This window comes from Syngnathus acus, chromosome 21, assembly GCF_901709675.1.
Source record: "Syngnathus acus chromosome 21, fSynAcu1.2, whole genome shotgun sequence".
Classification (NCBI taxonomy): domain Eukaryota; kingdom Metazoa; phylum Chordata; class Actinopteri; order Syngnathiformes; family Syngnathidae; genus Syngnathus; species Syngnathus acus.
The window spans coordinates 2639579-2659872 of record NC_051105.1 but is presented as its reverse complement, the minus strand read 5'-3'; the positions used below and the strand labels follow the sequence as shown (position 1 = coordinate 2659872).

The 20294-nt window shown below is 42.3% G+C and overlaps 1 protein-coding gene and 1 long non-coding RNA gene across 4 annotated transcripts; both read left to right on the top strand.

The window, feature by feature from the left end:
* The first annotated feature begins 288 nt into the window (after nt 1–288).
* On the top strand, nt 289–20251 carry mgat4a (alpha-1,3-mannosyl-glycoprotein 4-beta-N-acetylglucosaminyltransferase A). 3 transcript variants are annotated; one of them, XM_037280914.1, is made up of 17 exons: nt 289–551; nt 618–967; nt 8646–8813; nt 8978–9118; nt 11491–11624; nt 11699–11745; nt 11815–11928; nt 12606–12681; nt 14205–14319; nt 14544–14674; nt 14798–14905; nt 15019–15093; nt 15530–15648; nt 16562–16640; nt 16884–16944; nt 17676–17788; nt 17876–20251. In XM_037280914.1, exons 2-17 carry the CDS (start codon nt 874–876, stop codon nt 17900–17902), a joined length of 1602 nt encoding a protein of 533 aa, XP_037136809.1. In that variant the 5' UTR covers nt 289–551; nt 618–873; the 3' UTR covers nt 17903–20251. The 3 variants fall into 3 exon arrangements, with proteins under 3 accessions (XP_037136809.1, XP_037136808.1, XP_037136810.1); XM_037280913.1 differs by having other exon boundaries at nt 289–967; XM_037280915.1 differs by lacking the exons at nt 289–551; nt 618–967 and having other exon boundaries at nt 8665–8832.
* Nucleotides 3973–5153, top strand: LOC119139873. Its single transcript, XR_005101471.1, has 2 exons — nt 3973–4278; nt 4385–5153. It is a non-coding gene; the product is annotated as an uncharacterized LOC119139873 (long non-coding RNA).
* Nucleotides 20252–20294: the final 43 nt, after the last annotated feature.

Genomic DNA, 20294 nt, shown 5'->3' with positions numbered 1-20294 from the left:
TTCCTTTTAGTATTTTTGCTACAATTTGATAGAATTGAGGGCTTCCTGCTTTTCTCTGCTCTAGAATTTAGTGTAGTTTTTGCAACCGACATTTGCAAACGCACTAGTGGGTGAGGCAGAAAAAAATCAGCGAGGCATAGCGCATCTACCAAATTCTCAAACACGCCGAAGTAAACCATTGCCCCGCACAAAAATGAAGCCGCGGCCGTGTTTACACCGAGCACAGGGCGCCAGTCTACCGAGGACCCTTCACGTCCATTATTTTGAAAGGTGCAACCGGAAGCGAGCCTGGAAACGGACGGTAATAGACAGGTAAGAACAAACAGTTAGTGTGCTAGGAAATGTGCGTGAAGTGTCCATGAGGAATTTAACATTTAAGGCGTTTCCCGACGAAAGATTTAGACATTCATTACCTGGAATGCCTTTTTGTTGTTTTAGAAAAGTGTGTAGCAATTGCAATTGAATGTTAGCTTGACGTCCTGCCAAGCTCGGCTGATAAGCAGCGTCAACCGCCGAACCGAACCGAAGAGGATTTATGAGAAGCGGGGGATGTGACTGCACTTGAACTGCTGTTCGGAACCTCGTTTTCGGGTTCCCTCATCTGTTGCTTGTTGTAGCGGAGTCGACGTGGTTTCGAGGCGTCGCCAGCAGGCTATCACGGAAGGGTCCCACTACCATAAGACACCCGCCTGGCAACAAGCCCAAGTCGAAATGCTTCTTCTTCCTGCTTGAGACTCTTCCTAACGGAGACTCCCCTTCCCTCCCCCAAAAGAAATGGAGCGCGCCGGTAGCTAACAAGCCCCCCGCCACCCCCCATTTTGGGGAGAGCCACGGAGGACGGCGGCGACACAAGCGAGGCTTCGCTGAAATGAGATGAGGCTCAGAAATGGAACTGTGGCCACTGCGATAATTTTTTTCACGTCTTTCCTCAGCTTGTCCTGGTACACCGCCTGGCAGGATGGCAAAGGTATGCTCAGCCGTTTTGCTCACCGCTCCACACTTTCACTTTGACATGTACAGTAAAGAAGAGAACAAGGCATTTCAATTCATTCATTTCCTTGTGTTCATAACTCATTTAGTTCTTTACATTTCTTTTTTGGATGTCAGCATGCTTGAACAAACTGTTGTTGGTAAAAATGCTTTTGAATGTTTTTAGGCAAGGTGTTGCACTTTGAAAACAATTTGAATACCTGTTTGGTAATCTAAAAGGTCCTTTAACTTCAGTATCTGTGATTTTCTTTTTTTTTTTAAAAACATAAAAGTGTCTTCAAGGCTTGAAGACTCTTTTATGTCTTGAACTTAAATAGTACTGTATGTCCATAATGTCATATTATTTCTTTATGATTCTAATGGCCTTCTGTAAGCGAGTGATTTTTAATAGAGCTTTTATAGTTGTTTCCCCATGTCTCTGAGTAATAGCTCAAATACGGTGATACCAGAGAACAATACAATATATGCAGATTTGTGATCAAGAAAATACTTTGCCATATACAAGATTGAGATTTTTTTTTTCAATGTTTCCAATATAATATTTCCAATTTATATATTTATAATTACACCAATCATTTTTAGTTTTTGGAGTCTTTCAATTATGTTTCCATCTATTTGTATTTGAACATCAGTTAGTTTGCGATGGTTACCAAAAGTAGTTTTTGGTTTTACTCAAATTGATTTTTTAAAACTTTTAAATTTTAAACTATTGTACGTGTTTGTGGCACATGAATGTAAAGTATGTACGGTAAATAACTTTTGTCAGAGACTTAACTGCTTCAAACAGTGTCTGAAATAGTGGGTAAGTACCAGGTATACGGAAGTACCAGGTATACGGGTACTTTCTGTTTTGAGTCTACGAAAAGTTTCCTTCATGCACCTTTTTCTCTTAAATATATAACCCACCATCATGGAATCATTAACTCATTCTGGGTCCAGCCTTATTTATCACAAATCGCAATTTTTGTTTGGGCGTAAGGTGAGGCCCGATTGTGACTGCTTGCCCAGGTTTCAGTGCCTGTGGGAAGCATTGGAGCTGTGTCTTTAATGACTTCTTATCAGCAGAGTGTAAATAATTGCAGCCCTCAAGATAAATTCCAAGCCAAGTCATCGTGGTGTGCCTTTGCGCTATCAGTCTTTATGAGGAAGTTCAAAGAATGAAAACACGTTGGCGTATGACTCAAGAGCAATGGCACGGTGAGCTGCAGTGGTGCACACAAACCGACACATTTTATAGTCTGAACAGATCACATGAAACACTACAACACAAATATGTTGCTGTTAGGATTCAGTTCATAATTGTGTGTATACAGTGCAGTGCCCCAAGAGTTTTCTGGAAAAATATGTCTCAAATCATCTTGTGAGTTTTACTCAACAAGTAGGTTTTGCTATACTTTGAACCAGAGAACCACAAAAGTGAAACTTCCAGTGTCGTAGGAACTTGGATACAAATACGGCAGTGTTTTGTGATTAGATTACTGCACTAGGTCAAACATCGGTGTCTACATTTAGATTACGTGTGCAGTCCTAGCATCTTCATACTCGCCATAGAAATAATTCTCTAAACATCTTGTTTGCAGAATTTTTAGTTCTGTCCAGGAGCACCAAGCACGCTTCAGCAATGTTGATTTGTTGAAATAATTTGGTGTTTTGCTCTGATGATGAACCGAACATACAGTACGGAATTTGCAAAGTGCGGCAATTACTTTTTCCAACAATCTTTGTGCATGTAAAATGTCCGGTTGTCCTTATTTCACGTAAGCAGAGGTGATAGATTTGATCTCCAAAGTTGGCACGTTAAGTTTGACAGCCCTAATATTTTAAAGGTCATATTTGAAACTCACCAGTGTGGCTCTGATAACACCTAGTTTCCCTTCCACTTGAGAGTTTTTGAGCCATGCAGCGGTTGGCGCGGAGATTGCTGCCTCAGTTAGATGCCCTTCCTGGCCTGGGGATTGGATCAAAACTAAAAAGGGGGATTCTCCTTTGGGCTTTGGAGTAAAGCCCGGCTGGCCCCACCCACTGCACCACCCGTGTGTCCGAGCAGTGTGCACGCATTAGTGGAACAAAGGGGCGAGCAACTACATCAGTATTTAGAATTCCAGAAATATTCCCAATATGGAAAGTTGAAAATTGGATAGGACCTCTAACCCTTACTTTCAAATCTGACTGGTGAAAATGCACACACTTGATAGTTGATATATTAACTATTAATTCTTTGAAACTGGAATATTGTTGGTTGTTATCATGAAAATGAAAACATTTTGCTGTCCGACTGCAACTATAAATAGTATTTTTATAGTCAAATGATACTGTTTATTTTGACATCAAAGGATACATTTATTACCAAGACTAATGTACCCAAAATTCAAACCAAATAAAAAAATGACTTTCATCAATCACTTTATTGGATGACCAAAAAAATGTTTCTTAGGTCACGAGCACACCACAGAGCCATGCCCCCTCCGGGTTTCTATGAAATAAAAAAGATTGAGACACGCTGAATCATATTTTTGGAGTCACGACAGTGGTCATCAAAATTTTCATCCGTATCTGACAAATGTCATTCAACCAAATACGTTAAGTGCCACTTTTGGGAGTTGAGAGCTAATCTTGGATGTTCTTGCCTCTTGACATCTTGAATCATTCCCTGGTCATGTGACCTGATGAGACGACGGCCTGATGTAAGTCAGCTGTACAAACACTCCATCGTGACTCTCTCGAGTGCGCGCTGCTTTCTTTCTTGTTGCATCTCGTGGTGAAGCAAAGAGTGAAATGCTATGTGACATATCCTCACTAATAACGTCATGATTAATAATCCCAAATTCATTTCCTAAAGATGTCAACATGTCCGTTTTTCACGATCACAACTCGTAAATTTTGCAATTTTTTTCAAACATACTTAGTGTTAATAATGTGACGTTAAGTGAAATCAGTTGTAACTCGATAGCTACGTGAAGTTTGATCAAGCCTCTATCCCACCGAGAAGTAAACATTCGCATCTGTTGGCAAAAATTAAAATGCGTATATTGTTTACTATGAATGTTTTGAATACAAATAGCTGAAAAATGAACTACAGCGATGAAATGATTTCACTTTTGTTACGTCCCGCCACTGTTGTCCATCGCATAATATGTTTAAGGGCAGTGTTGAACTTGCCTCTTCCTCTTTGCAAATTACACTTCCTCCTCACTGTCCTTCAAGATCTCCCATCCAGCAACCGGCTGATGCTTTTCCTCCTGAGTCCCAGCAGTCCACACACAATGGGACAAAAATAGCACACGCACGGTGCGTCAAATCGGTTGCCCGGATTGACAAACACACTCGCGTGCAAAAACCGCAATCATGTGCATTTCTCACTTTTTGTCTGCCTGTGTCTTGAATCACGTGTAAGCGTTTGGGTAGTGTGTCGCCGTACTGAGGAAGTGCAGCCTGCCAGACGAGTGGCCTGGAAGGATGAGGAGAGCAAGAGCAGGCCGAATGATAAAAGAGGGAGAGCGAATGGGAAGTGCCTGAGGTGGGCTGCTGGATGTGAAAAGCAGCAGAGTGCTGACAAGGCAACCAGACAAGTGGGATGTGTTCCCTTCTTTGTTGTATGTCCTGCTACACTCACTCACACACACACACCTACCTGCCGTTCCCCCGGGCGCTCCTCACACTGTCGGAAACAGGACTGGGCATTTTGCACTGTTAAGTCATTATAGTAACGGCAACATCCTGTGTCCCACACTTCCGTTCACAAAGTCACAATGCTCTTATTTCTATTTTGGCACAGAGATCCCCGAAAGAATTCCCCTTGATTTTAAGAGTGCTGTAATTTGTTGTCCTTTCAACGGATTCATTTTCCGGGACCATGGGTGTGGACTTCTGTCTTTTCTCGGCACTCATGGTAAGCGTATTGACATAAATATTCACAGCTACGGTCAAGGCAAGGTCTCGTAAATGCCACAAATCACGTTTTTAGAGTGCACCACGGCAACTCTTTGCTCAAGTAGTGCTCATGTTTATCGGTTTACGCACGTGGCTCTCGGCAGTCGCGGGAAGAGGCTTTTGTGGTCGCTTGGCTGAAGTGATCGCAGTTGCCTCTGTCATGAATTCTATTTGATGGTAGGATTATAAGTACGGAAACGATGAATCAAGCAAGACTCAATTATGAAGACAAAGCATGTTTTGTTTATTTGAGCATGAATCTTAAAACTCACCATTCCTGTTTTGTGTGTGTTTGTGTGCTTAAAAAGGAAGTCAACCCCGGAAATTTTCTTTACAATAATATTTTGTATGTGCCACAACTAGTCTCAACACAACATTCTGATTAATGTTGTATTTGTGGAATCCTGTTTTTGTATTCATCTCAGTGGGCGGCCATTTTGCCACTTGCTGTTGACTGAAAATGACATCACAGCTTCCAGGTCTCAACCAATCACAGCTCAGCTTCAGTAAACTTGAGAGCCGTGATACAGAGCATATTCGATAAAGCGCAATGTTACAGCAATAGCGATTGTGAAAGCGCTATACAAATATATATAGTTTGTGGAAAAAGCATAAAGGTGAACATTTCCAGTCTTGCTGGGTATTATTACTTACTATCCGAAATATGCTGCTCATTGTCATGCTACAAAAGCCCTATTGAATCCATGCTTCATCTTTTCAAGTACACGAGTCTGTTAAGGCACTCGTTTTTCTCAAGAACAAACTGATCGTGCTAAAAATAAATTCTGTAGAGGACTCTCAGCTTTTGAATTCAGTGTGGTGTCACATTCTGTACAGTACAGTCAGCTTTTCCTGCTTTACATACAGTAAAATGACAGCTTACCATCCCCTGCAAAGGAGAGTTTTTTTCTCCTGTCCTCTAAACACAACCATGAAAAACAAACAAGAAGTGAAAAGGTAGACCTTTCAGTTCCTTCCCTCCTTTGGCTAATAGTTTTCAGCAACTTGTTAGTATAATTACTCTTCATCTTCACGCACCAATCGTTTTGCTTTCATAACCAGAGAGGCATTCAACAAAAAAATATTCCGAAAATAGAGATGCATCCTTTTTTCATGTGGTGCCAGCTTGCTGTGCCAGTGATGCTCACAGCAAACAGCAGGATCTCAAGAGTGGGTGAAGGTCGGGAGAAACAATGAGCTCATGTTGAGGAAGCAAAATAAAGAATCTTTGTTGGAGCCATGCCACAGGGATTGGCTGTTTTAATGCTGCGGTCATTTTGCCTTGCAAACAGATTAGATTGGACTGGAAAGACTTGATGATAAGAAGAAAAACACAAGGTAATCCTTTGGTGCTCGCTGGTCTGAAGTCTTGTTAGCGTTAGAATGCGTTGTGTTTCATACGGCAGACCAGGCTAGCATGTTTGGCGTACATGTGGCTCTCATCTAGGTCTTGTCTCAGCTCGGTGGAATCTGAGGATTTCTTTTTTCCACATTGCAATTAGATTGTATTTTAGTAAAAAAAATGTTCCAGTAAATAGTCTAATCCTAAACTATAAGACGTGTCAAGGTTCTTTTGCTCCTATTTATATTCCTGCTGTGGCTGTCGTGTAAAAGGAGCGTAAGGCCTTAATGTACATTTCAAAGGCATTTGACGAATGTCAATTGGACATTTCGACTGGCCTTTCCTTCCGCATGCCTCCATGAATAAATAAATACGCCCATGTTTTCCGGGAGGGCACGGTCACGAGAGAAGAATAGATCAAAAAATCTGCAGCAGAAGATGAAATGCATACAATTTGGTGAAAATATTCATCTCAGGACAGAAGGAAGGTTGTGTCAGCGGTGGATGTTAGCTCCTCCTTCCATTTCTCCTGGGGAAATGGAGAAGAATAATGAGATTGGCAAGGACTGGACTCTGCTTGGCCTAATTGTTTAATGTATTTTGTGCAGTTGCCCACGTTTTTTATATCCACTATTGCTTTCGTAAGTGACAGTACCTGACACACGGCCAATTCGATTTTTATTTGACCTTTTATCAACCTTGACAGGTTTTACTCGAGTATATGTTCTCCATGGTTGCAAACTGCATTGGACACATACATGAAGACACTTATGATCGCCGCATACCTTAATAGAATCTGACTTGAGATCAGTAGACGGAAATGGCGTGAAGGTTCATAAACTGCATAGACGTACTGATAATCAGGCCAAAGCTCGTCGATTTAGTCTCAGCTCATCACGTGCGGCGTCTCTCGCAAATTACAAATGGGATGAAATGTTAAAAATGGTGTTCCAGGGTTAAGAATTGACGGTACCTAACATCTCCAGTATCTTATAAATACAATTCATACAGTACAAACAAAAAGGAAGACAAAATCACCTTTGGCCTCAAAGACTCTTTGACTCTTTTGACTCGACAAAATTTCAACAAATTGCCTAGTCTGCATTCTCAACAGTGTTAGGAATTGTCGAGTGTTGAGTTACCTTTTAGAAAGTTTGAAAAATGATGATGGGTGTGGAAGATTGTTGCATTCAAGTGGATCACTGTTTTGGTTTCGTCAGCAGATAAGCGCTAGAACATGCAAACATTGTTTTTTTGGTCAAGCAGGCTGTCATATGCAGATGATTCAATTGTGCTTCGTGTTTAAATGATTTTTTTTCCCAACTGAATACTCCTCTTTGTTGCCCAAAGAGAACAAAATAAAAATCTTATCTGCTCCATGGGATTGCAGGTGTGGCTTCACCTCCACAGTGCTGGCAGCCAAAGCACTGTTGTGCAGATGAAAGTCTATTTAGGGTTTGAAGCTGCCCTTTTCATAGGGCTCGGGTTCACATGACTGCATCTGTGTTGAAAGCGGGAGCAGCCCGGAACAGACAAGAGCTCAGTCAGAGAGAATGCAGGAGAGAGCAAAGATAAAGAGAGTCCAGTCGTCATTGTTTGATTGATGCTCACAACAATATACCGGCCAGCGCTGGTAGATCAGATACAAACGGCCCGGATAAACCATAACCTCTCCATCTGGCCCGTTCTTTGAATTTCAGTCGCTACTTCAAAATGTCAGAAAAATGCAGAAAAGCTCATTTTTTCTGGGTTACTGCCTGTAGCCATGAGTCATATGAGACAACATCATGACGACAGCGCCTGAAGAAAACCTCACTGACACCTAAAAACAGACGATCCTCTTATATCCCCAATTAACAGGCTGACGAATTCGCAAGTCATTCCTATTTTGAACAAACAGATCTTATCGTAGTTGTCAGATGACAACCGTGCTTGATGACCATTTTCACACCATGTTTCTTAAAAAGATGTCAGTAACAGTACTGGCAAATACCAAAATCTATTTTTTTTTTTAAATGCTTAAGCCTACGTGCAATTAAGGATATGTAGACAAGCTGCACATTTGCAAATATTTTCCGGAATTAGGGATAGACTATGTAACGTTGCGGCTTGCCACCGTAGGAGCAAAGGCCCATGTCAATGTTGTTGATAATCGGGTAATTATGTTTTGCCAAAATTGTCCAAATCATCCCTCTCAACAGCAATATCGTCTAATTTGTTGGTTGTCTGAACGCCACGTGGCTTATTCCAACCACTTTGATTTTTGCCAATCAGTAACATAGAAGTCAGCCACAGGTGACATTTGTACTCGATATAGTCCACATAGGAGCTGCGAGCTAAAGTTCCGTTTTTTTTGAATGCCACTTTCTGTTCCTCATTGCAGAGAAACTGGTAGCATACCAGCGGGAATTCCATACCTTGAAAGAGCGCCTTCGCGTCGCCGAGCACAGGACACTGCAGCGCTCGTTGGAGCTCAACAACATCCTCGAGCAGTTTCGGCGCGCCGTTGCCGAAACCAACAACAGCAAAGATGCCCTCACCACTTTTTCAGGTAACTGATGACCTGGAACGTATAACCAAGGGATGGCAGGTGTTTTAGTGTCGTTGGTGTTTAAAGGTAACAAAAATCAAAATGCTTGTCAGGCCACACCGAGGTCACCGGCGCTGGCTCGGCCGGGCCGATACATGATATATTTTATGTCCTTATGTATTTAGCGGATACCAAGAAACTTTTTAAGCAGCTGGCCAACAGGGCACCTCTCCACGTGCCAGACATCTATCACCACATGCCTCACCTGCTCACCAATGAGGACAGCTTGCACCCCGCCGTACAAGTCAGCCTCGGACGCACTGGAGGTGAGAACTCGCCGTAGTTAGCCAACGCATATTTTGAGCTTCTCTGTAAATATCCTCTTGACTCAACGTCACATTGAGGCCTCCCCGAGGAATGTTTACACACTGTAGATAATTATAGTCGATGTACAGGACATTGTGAGTCTTTGTTGATAAGCTATGCAGGAAACTTCCTCGCTTTGATAGCTTCGTCAATGTGCTCCCACTTGCACTTCCCAACTGCTGGAGTGTTCTAGTTTAATTGACCCTGTTTATAACGAGAGTAAAAAGTCAAACGCAAGATGGATGACACTCCCCACGCCACAGGACCTTTGTATAGTTGTAATATTACATAAACACTCTTGATGTCCTCATCCCGTCAAAATTCAATAGCATCCAAAGTCCACAAGGTTGTAACCTTTCATGGAAAGTGAAGAACCTTTCTGATAAGCATGTTTTTTGGTTTTGAACTTCTGGTTTTAGTTTCCAGCAGAAATTTCACACTTCTTTGGCTTAGCAACACACTCCTCCTTGTGTGAAACGTTGCTATTTTTACTCTTAAGTGTGACCGTGTAAAGCGTTTATCATTGAAAATGTCTGAGTTCATTTACTATTGAACGGAAAAGCTTCTCTGGATGCAGCCCAACAAAACTCTGCAAAGATTTGATGAACGGCCGGTTTGAATGAACCATTTGAGCAGCGATCAGCGAGGGATGCAGGCTGGAGGGGTTCGGGGCTTGCGTTGAGTTTAGGGCGCTTTTAGACTTCTGCACACTTGCCTGCATTATCACTCATTCACTGTCTACCACCATCCCTGATGATGTCACACTTTGTTTTTTTCCCCTGTCTCCCACGCTCTCCTTTCATCTTCGACCTAGTTTTTTTTTTTGTTTTTTTTAATGCTGGTGGGCGTCGCCATACAACGTGGGGTTCGATGTGAGAAACACAAAGCGAAACTGGGACAGATTTTCCACGCCGTGGAAATTGTTGGCCCCCTTTTCTCAAGCCTGCAGCGTGCGCCTCATTGCTCCTGCACCTCATTTTTTTCGTACTCTTCGCGAGGCCCCCCGTCGCGGTTTCCAACGGCCATGATAACACACCTGCCGTAGCCAAGTGTTGTTTCCCTGTGACAACAGTTTGGTGCAAGAAGGCTGCTTAGTGCAGAATCACCTTACGACGTGGGGGATCGTAAGTGCCATTCGTTAGTATGAAGATAAGCACATGGGTCAATAGAACAAGTTGTATCGTCCTAGCAATACATGCAAGTATTGTAAAATGCAGACAAGTTGTATAAACCCCACCCACAAAATCTTTTTTTTTTTTTTTCCACATTCAAGCTTTTTGATAAGTCTCAAATATCACACATATGAGAAAATAAACATTGCCAATGTTACAAATTAATAATGGAAACAGAAAATAGTCACAAGCTGCTTCATAGGCACATTACGTTTTTTTTTCAGCGTGTTCGCTTCGGCACTTCACGTTTTTTTCAGCGTGTTCTCTTCGCTATCCAAACATATCAATCCGCACGCTTCAACTCGATTTAGAAACATGAACATGGAGTTCAGCAAAACATCCACGTACAGTGAAATTGAGAAGTTGAGAATGTGACACAATTGGGACCACAAAGTATGCAAATAAGCAGCATCACTGGTAGTCTGACCTATAAGCATATATTTCAAACTAATGTGGGCTTGAGCTATCTTTAGGCAAGGGCAAAAATGTTTAGAAATGTAATCGTCAGGGACTTTGTGATTTAAGGCTGCAATGATAAATGAAGTAACTTGAATACTTTGATTTACGAAAAAGGCTTGAAGCAAAATTTGTGACTCAGTGCTTCATAGCAATCAGACGGCTGACTTTTTGGGTACGATAAAAGAAACAAAGCACATGGGACCAGCCCATCTCTCACTTTTATCACTTCCTGTTTCCTTTTAGTAGAGTGCCTGCCTGCCTGTGGTTCTGTTTTTTTAAAATTGTTTTGAGAAAACCTCATGGATTCTGATTTATTCATAAACTAAAGAAACAAATTTGATCATCTGAGCAACATCGTGCCCTTTGGGCAAATCCATTCAATTCATAATAGAAGCTCATGAATTAATTCAGCAGGTTTTTGCGTCAGTCGACCGGATGCCAAGTAGCATTACGCTCCCGTGTCGTCCTTAATTCTGCCAATTGTTGCCCTCCTACCATTTGTAAACGGAAGCATTTTATTTATAGAATCCATCCATATCTGACTCAGATGTTGTTTTTTAAGGTGGCTCTCCGTGAGCATCCAGGGTTGCCATCTGTTTGCGTTGTGGAATCCATCCAATCTAATCCATTAAATGTCGAGCAATGCGCATTCACTATTTATGAAAACTCATCCGTTCTCACCCCGGTGCGCCTCTGCCCAGTTACCATGGTGATGGGGATCCCCACGGTGAAGCGGAAGGTGAAGTCGTATCTGGCGGAGACGCTGCATTCGGTCATCGACAAATTGACTCCGGAGGAGAAACTCGACTGTGTGGTTATTGTCTTTGTTGGGGAGGTGAGAGGTCGCCCTGCAGCAGTCTTCACATGACTCGAAAAGTCGCTCAAAGGTCACCCTTCTTTTTCCCGCAGACTGACCTGGAGTACGTTCAGAGTGTGGTTTCAAGCCTGCAGAAGGAGTAAGAGCAACTTGTGATGGGAACGTTGTTCATGCTCCCTGACGTCACCCGGGTTCTATTTTTCTTCAGGTTCTCAACAGAGCTGAATTCAGGTTTGCTCGAGGTCATTTCGCCTCCCGCCACCTTTTACCCAGACCTCAACAACCTTAAAGAGACATTTGGTGACTCCAAAGACAGAGTAAGGTATGACGATGAATCATCGGGACCACTTTTCCTTTTTTTCTTTTTTTTTCTTTGCCGAATTAGGCAAAGTGAGAAGGAGAAAATGATGGCCTGAGAGGCACAGATAGGAGATATGAGGCAGCGACTGCAGAACCAGAAGGATGAGTCAGTGGGAGGGAGCGAGCGGGCGAGAGCTTTTAGTCAGCTGCTTAGTATTCTACAAGCATTTGTCAAAGTCGGATCAAGGTCATCAGTAAAGGCGCCTTCCGCCTCTTGCACCCGAAGCACTCCCTCGCTCTCGCAAGCTTTTGTCGTGGATGTTTTTCTTTACGTCAGCCGACGAACGGCTTAATAGAAATCTGTCAGATTGTGTGGACTCGATCGGAATGGAGCTCAACCGCAGACGAATCTTGTTTGTGTGGGAGCGAGTGTTTGTTTGCACTAACTTGCTGGGTAACATGCCTGGCTTTCATGTGGCGTGTCAATATTCTTACGTGGTTGTGTGTGTGTGTGTGTGTGTGTGTGTGTGGCAGCGTCAGAACTTTGTGGAATCAAGTATATTGCATAAGACCGCTTCAATATGAATGCAGGGATAAACGCTAATTGGGCCAGACTCTTCGGTCTCAAAGCAGTAGCAACCACAAACTGTCCCTCTACATCTGTTTGTTTTTCTTTTTTTTGTGAATGTGTTTGTTTAGATGGCGGACAAAGCAGAACCTGGACTATTCCTTTCTCATGATGTATGCAGTGAGCAAAGGAGTTTATTATGTTCAGGTAAGCCCTTAAATGATGGTTAAGTGGTGCTTTCACTTTGACTGCCGCTCTCGATTTAAAACGAGGGCGGCCACAAAACAAATGCGTGTCGTTGCAATTCGTCAGCGTCCGTTTCCTCTCGTTAAAACCCGCGCCCGGTTCACTTACTCTCGGCTTAATCCTCTTGGATTTCTGCCGCAATCGTCTGTCTTTTTGGCGCTCCAAATTTTTTAAATCTGTCACCAATACAGTGGTACTGCTAAAGTTGAGCACAATCTGTTCTAGGATTCCATCGAAATCTGTTCCGCAATCCAACTAGCAGCATCAGAAATCCTTTATCAACCGTAATAATCCCTTTTAGTAGGGCTGATCGATATTTTGATTTAAGGTTGTAATCGTGATCTCAGACAACTCGATTTTATGATCGGGGTTTTTGTTTTTTAAGATCACAAATCAGCGGCATGCTACTGTGAATGAGGCACACTAACCGGGCTGGTGGGAAGAAAAAAAAAGCCTTGTGTCTACGTCATGCTAGCACCCATACTCCCGGAAGTCCTTTCTTTGGCAGCTGCTTGATGTTAAAATAGCTTGCGCTGCACCACTCAGCTCTATTCATTAAGTAACTAATACTTGGCTCCGTGGCAACAAATACGAAGGAGTCACTCAACATGCACCACACCAAGCAAGAACAAACCCTGAAAGGATGGAGATGCTAATGCTAATTGCTAATGGGAAATGCGGAGTCGGTCGGGGAAGACCAAAATAAGGTCTTGCAAACTGCATAAGGGCCGATGGCAAGTGGCTATGAACTGAAGATTACAAAAGTATTAAAATGACTCAGTATCTCGAGATAAAATAAGATGACAGCACACCGTCAAACACTGGAAGAAGCTTACGGCTGACGTCAGCTATGATGAGTTTAAGGCAATAAACGTATGAAATATTTTAGGGATGGGCAGATACCAGCTATTGTTAATCCGTGCCGATACCAGCCTTACTTCACGGTATCGATACTCGTGACATTGGCCGATACCAGCACGGGCTGCCTTTTTGCCGCCATTTTACGATGAGGAACTCAAAATTAAAAATTAGAATAGAATATTAATTTCATTCATTCTCATGGTCAACTGCAGACTACTTTCTGCTCCGAATGTCAAGTCTGTTTGCTTCACGTACGCCTAACGTGTATCTTCCAAATGATTGAAATTTGAAAGGAACTGACATTTTTGACGCGATTGTCCGTGGTTGGAACGCTGAGATTTTGCGTGATATTTCGACGGTTTTACGATGGTTTTGTTTCGCCGACGACTACCATGCATACCTGTTATCAGTTTCACGTCTAATGGTTGCGGTGTGTCATTTTCGTTCTCTGCTCTCACCTGGAGGGAAGAGGTATTAACCATCCGCTTTAGTTTGATGTACACTCGTTGGGCTGTGGTTTCATTGCTTAATTCCCAATAGCACATCCCTTTTGTGACCATTGCAAGTCCCAACCCTCCCAGTTGTTTGGAATGGCTCACTCCTGTGCGCTTCTGCTCTCTCAGTTGGAGGACGACATTGTTGCCAAGCCCAACTACTTTGCCACCATGAAGAACTTTGCCCTCCAGCTTGCGTCCGAAGACTGGATGATCCTGGAGTTTTCTCAGCTCGGCTTCATCGGTATGATAAGTCACACACCTGACTGGCGCAACAAGTGCTCAACTCACTTTGTGCTTTTCTGCTTAAGGGCAGCATTTCTTGTCCCACCTGTTTATGTTCTCCTGTTGACGGTGTCGCAACAATTCACCGATGTCTTGTTAATCAGACTCAAATGTTGGTCGCTAATGAGCATCTGTGCCAGAAGCACAGATCTCATTCATGCTTTGCAATGCACTCTCCTGCAGGGAAGATGTTCAAGGCACCAGACCTGAATCTCATTGTCGAGTTCATCTTCATGTTCTATAAGGAGAAGCCAATCGACTGGCTGCTGGACCACATTCTCTGGGTCAAAGTGTGCAATCCTGAGAAAGATGCGGTATGCTCTGTCGTAAGAATCTTTGCATGTCATAAGTCATGCCGTTCTCTGACGTGTAATAACCTTAGTAAGTATTGTGTACACTTGGCTCAAACTCGTTGACCCATTTTAACACTTTTCCAGAAACACTGCGAGCGCCAGAAGTCCAGCCTCCGCGTGCGCTTCCGACCCTCCTTGTTTCAACACGTGGGCCTCCATTCTTCTCTCGCCGGGAAGATCCAAAAGCTCACAGTGAGTCCCTGTGCCCACGCAAGCAGTCACTTGACACACTTGATCCATTCCGCACATTTCAGCGTTGCTCTTTCTCTCTCTCTCTCTCTCTCTCTCTCTGCACGTGCCTGCAGGACAAAGACTTCCTCAAGCCTCTTCTCCACAAGATACATGTCAACCCTCCTGCCGAGGTTTCCACCTCAATGAAGGTAAGCATCCTTAGGCGCTTTTCTTTTTTTCTCATACGTATATGGTAGAGCCTCCGATTCTAAACAAATGATCCCTTAGAGAACAATACAGATTAAAAATAATAAATTTATACAACTTACAAATACACAAACATACATCATTTTAAATTTAGAAATTAGGCGGGAAGTATTCTAAAAAGTAGCTCCTCGATTTTTAAAATGATGAATTTACATTAGTTTCATGCAATGATTTAAAAAAAAATAAAAAATGGGCGAGTGGACCTTGACTTAAGCCGTACGTACGGTTTAGAAATATTTTTCGGAAAGATTTTAATATGAATTGATACGTTAAGATTAACACCATCCTACGCATACGTTTCGTAACATACCTGTAAAGGTTTACAGTGTTTTACTGTTTTGCAGAATTTGAGTTCTAAACATGTGTTAATTCTGTCAGGTTTATCATGGCCACACCCTGGAGAAGACATACCTCGGGGAGGATTTCTTCTGGGCCATCACACCTTCCGCAGGAGACTACATCCTCTTTAAATTTGACAGACCCATCAGCATAGAGCGGTAAGAAGAGAGGATATTGGCACTCACTGCTCTGCTAAGTTCATTTCCACACGCTTACCCTTTGCACAGAGCCCGTTTTTAGCTCATGTCTGTGTGTTTGCACACCTCTCCGAGGATCTCAAGAGAGAAAACTAAGATAAGCATGTTCGGGTCAGTCACAGAGATGATGTGTGTCTTATTAACACAGTTTTTGTATTGAGGCAGGGTCAGGATAGCCTGCTAACAAATGCGTTTGCAGAGCTGATGAGAGCCGAGCGCTGTCAGTTGCTCTGCCAGGAAGGGACTCTATCCGCTGCAGTGTGCGTCGGAGTGATATTCGTTATAGACTCAAGCTGTGCTGATGAGACAAGATCTTATCAAGAGGAAGACCATTTTTTTGCTGTCTGTGCTTGTTAGCTGAATCGCAGCCCCCCCCTCATATTTTATTAACAGTAAATGTCTCCAACTTTGGTCCGTCAAGAGAAATGAACATCTTGAATTCCAAATTAACGCTCACATTGTTATGCTAGTCCCCCTTTACTGGCTCGAAACATTCTGCACTACATTTGTGACTTATTATTACTAACTTACTTCAAATGGTTCTGCAGATCCTTAAAACATCTTAAGAAGGCTTACATTCAAAGTAAATGCCGCGATTATCCTCAAAAACGACATTCTAAAATGCCACAGACAGAGCAAAAGGGACTCCTTTCAGTTATGCACCTTATGGGCTTAGCTGACTGTTGTTTTGTTTTAATATGATTCAAAAGTAACCGTACCTAAACTCATCAAACACACTGAAATCCCTCATGATGTTTGTCCTCACTTTGATATTTTGTCAAATCATGTGAGAAGCCACGAATGGGCACTTGTTCGCCCCCATATCAAGTTTAGAAAAGTGCTTAATGTTTTTGTTTTTGTTTTTTGTCGGCAGGTTCCTGTTTCGCAGCGGTAACCAGGAACACCTCGGGGACAAGATGCAAAACACCACAGTGGATATACTGCCCGTCTCCGTAAGGGAACACTCGCCCACATGCAATCGAGCACACACAGCGATGTGACCAGTGACAGCGATCATTACATGACACTGTTTGGACCGATTGCTTTGAAGGCTGCAGCCGATTGATTTTAAAGCGGAATGTAAGCGTGACAGCTCTGCCTGAGGCAATTGACTGATCAGGGATCAGAGACCCACATCATTAACATTTGCTTTGACTCGACTGTTGCATCATTTAATAACTTTTGCCTTTTGTCAGGAACCTGGACCGCAGACCAAAGAGAAGTACAAACGAACTGAAGACCGCTTCTACAGGATCGGTAAGCGTGTGTGTACTCGATGTGTGTGCAAACACACGTAAACATCCGTCTCAGATGACACACGCATCGATTGCACACTCGGAATTATACGTCCATGACGCAAATTTGATACGAGTACGAAACCCAGAGGAAGTTGAAGCCCGCTGATAAGTGGCGCCTCGAGATAAGAGTGACCCCGACTGGTTTGCTTTGATGTGAAGGAATTTGAGCTGCGAGGGCTGTATGGTGGCAATCAACTCAACTCAATTGACAACAATCAGTAGGTTGGTAGTATAAAAAATGATTTGGAAAAGGGCAGTCGTTGATTGGATTTATGGCTGTGGTTACGGTTTGTTAAACTCAAAAAAGTATGTGGTTGCAAACGCAAATGCGGAGAAACGGTGTTCTGACTGCCATCATCCATCATAGGCTCAAGGTCAAACCAGTGGCATCCTTTGTGTCGCTCACTTTGTTATCGAAGCGATAATAACTTGGGTGTTTTACAACAGTGGTCCCCAACCACAGGTTCGCAGGTTATTATTGTGCCAGACAGACAGCAAGACGGATCAAGATACAGACAGCAAGACGAGTAGAGAGACAGATGCATGTTTGAATGAATGAATCTACATAGACCCGACGAATTATGTTTTTTTTTTTTTCCAGCAAGCACGTTTGATCTGCTATTATTAATGTGACCGTGAGATAAAATGACATGCAACGTTGCCTTTGTGCTTTGTATTTAAAACACACAGGTCAGTTTGAAAAGGGTGTGGCTGAAGGGGCTGTCGATCCTTCCTTCAATCCCATCGTGGCCTTGCGACTGTCTGTCCTCAAAAACTCGGCTGTTTGGGTCATCATCAGTGAAGTAAGCAAACCAAATAACATGTGCATGGTCTGTGTAATCATTGCATCTTTAACTGTGTTTGACAGCATCCTCTCTTTGTCTCATCAGATCCATATAAAGAAGACAGCAGGCTGAATTTTGTGCAGGGCGGCCTCGAATTGCCGATCCCTGGCAGTGAAAAGCTCGCAGGCTTCTCATATTGGGGCCTCAGGCAGCAATGAAGTCATGAGACCACTTGGAGCTAGCTCATCATTATTTTTCTTTTCACCCTTTTCTCCCCCTGTCTGTCACTCTCTTACTTATCTTGATAGTGAGAATGTGAATTCTGCTGCCAATGGGCAAAACAGGCACGCTTGTGTGACGGAACCACACAAGCATTTTGGAACACAATCGGATGAACGAGGACAAAATCATGACGTCAGTACCTGGCCACTTGTGTCCATGTATGCTGCCAAATCACTCCCGTTCTACTCAATGCTGCCACTCTTGGGCGTGCTGGGGCATTGCACTCTGACTAGCGCCACCGGCTGGTGCCCACGATTGTGCCAGGAATGTATACCCTAACCCACCAATGAGGAAATACCGTTTTAAGTACAACACCAGCCCCAACACACAAAATACTCCAATATCTTTAAATCCTGCCTGTGCTCGGTTACGGTTGGCGATAATTGTTGAAAGGAAAAAAAGTGATCACCGCCTGTCTGACCTGACGGGGGTCCTTGTATATAACCCACTCAAGAGATTGCCTTGATGCCGTTTTTTTTCCAGAAGGAACATACTGATAAAGAATTAGATATAAGGATCTATGAAGGTGACTTAATTTATTTAAAAAGAGATCTTTTAATTTCTACAAGAAGTAAATATATTTTTGAATCTATTACGGGATGTTTATGCTTGTGTGACTTTAGTTTTTACGTTTGCTGTGCATTTTCACGATTACCATTTCATTTCACTTGAAGCCGATTGACATTATTCATAATTTTCATACAGCTCAAAGATAGGAAAGAGGATAACAGACTCAGTTGTGTGTGGAAAATTGTGCCTTATATCGTGTTCCCCAAGTGTGTATCAGCTGTTTCAATCACATTTGCCAACATCTCACTGGCTGGATATAGTATTATCATTGTTGTTATTGATGTGAAAATAGCAGACAGTGTTTGATGTGACTCCACGAGTGTGGTATCACATTACATTTTAAACTGCTTGCTTTGCACTGTTTGTTGGTTGCATCAGCATTGGGACCACAATCTTTTCATTGTACGAGGACCATTAGGGCCATACTGAAGAAGAGGAGGGGGCGTGCCAAATTATGAGAACTTGTTAACAAGTTGTACCCTTATGGAAATCATAATGTGTGGAAAAACTTTTTTCAGAGATGGAAAATATATTGTAATTTTATTACAAGACAAAAAGTCACTGTTAGTAGTTTAAAAGCAAAACAGTACAAGAGTAGAAAAAAATTTTTTCTTGCAGAGCCTTGGGATCGACCACATACGAGTAACCTTTTTGAATGTGAAGTAAAAACTCTTCCATTCATGTAAATTGATTTTTTTTTTTTCTTGGACTACTTACTATTGCAAGAAAAAATAAGCATTGTTAGTTCAATTTAAATCAAATTTAATTTGTGGCTCATTTTTACTGTCCCCATTTTTTTTTTTATTAAACTAACCTGGAGAGTGTAGATTTCTTTTTAGAATAAATACAAGATTAGTCTTGTAACAACCCAGCCCCCACCCCCCTGCAGTTTTCTCGCTAAATTACAATTACGACTAAAGTTTTTGTTGAATTTAAATCATCTTTATGTGGCACTAATGCTCCTTTGTACCCTTGTACACTTGTACACATTTCTCTCTCGTTTTGTTTTGGAACGGAATGTCACGACTACTGATCTAAAGAGTGCACCTTTTTGTCGTAGAGTTTTAGCGGAGGATGTCGCCTTCATTGTATATGTATAAAAAGCAATGAGCATCTCTTTTTCTGTCACTTGTCCAACTCACGTAACTAGTTTATTGAAATCCACATCACTTTTTGTCGTATTGCTGTCAATTTAAATGACAGTGGTCAAGGAGGTAATGAAGTGCCTTTTGATAAAAGTGGACAGAGCTGTAAGTGTGCTGTACACACACATACTTGACAAGTGTTATTGTTTGTCTCCAGCAAGCTTCTGGATTACACTTTCTCGTGTTTCAATTGATTCTAATTGATCCTAATCAGGATGTTTACTTTGGAAAAGGATGAGAATAAGATGCCACAAAGCTTCTCTTTAACATTTACTGGATTGTCTTGATGCCTAAAGTTATGAAACTGGTTGCACGTCAGAAAACCCCTCGTGAATGTTAATGGAGAGTAAAGACCGAAAAAACGATTTCAGGCTAGAAACCTCCTTCCCTCATATCGGTTTGTGTGCCTTCATCGTGTTATATGTTGCCTTTTTTGACATCTTTTTTTCATGGACATGTTAGAAATAAATGAGGAAACAAATTGCCTGGTGTTTGCTTTTTGTGCATTTAGATTTGTTCTCTGCGAA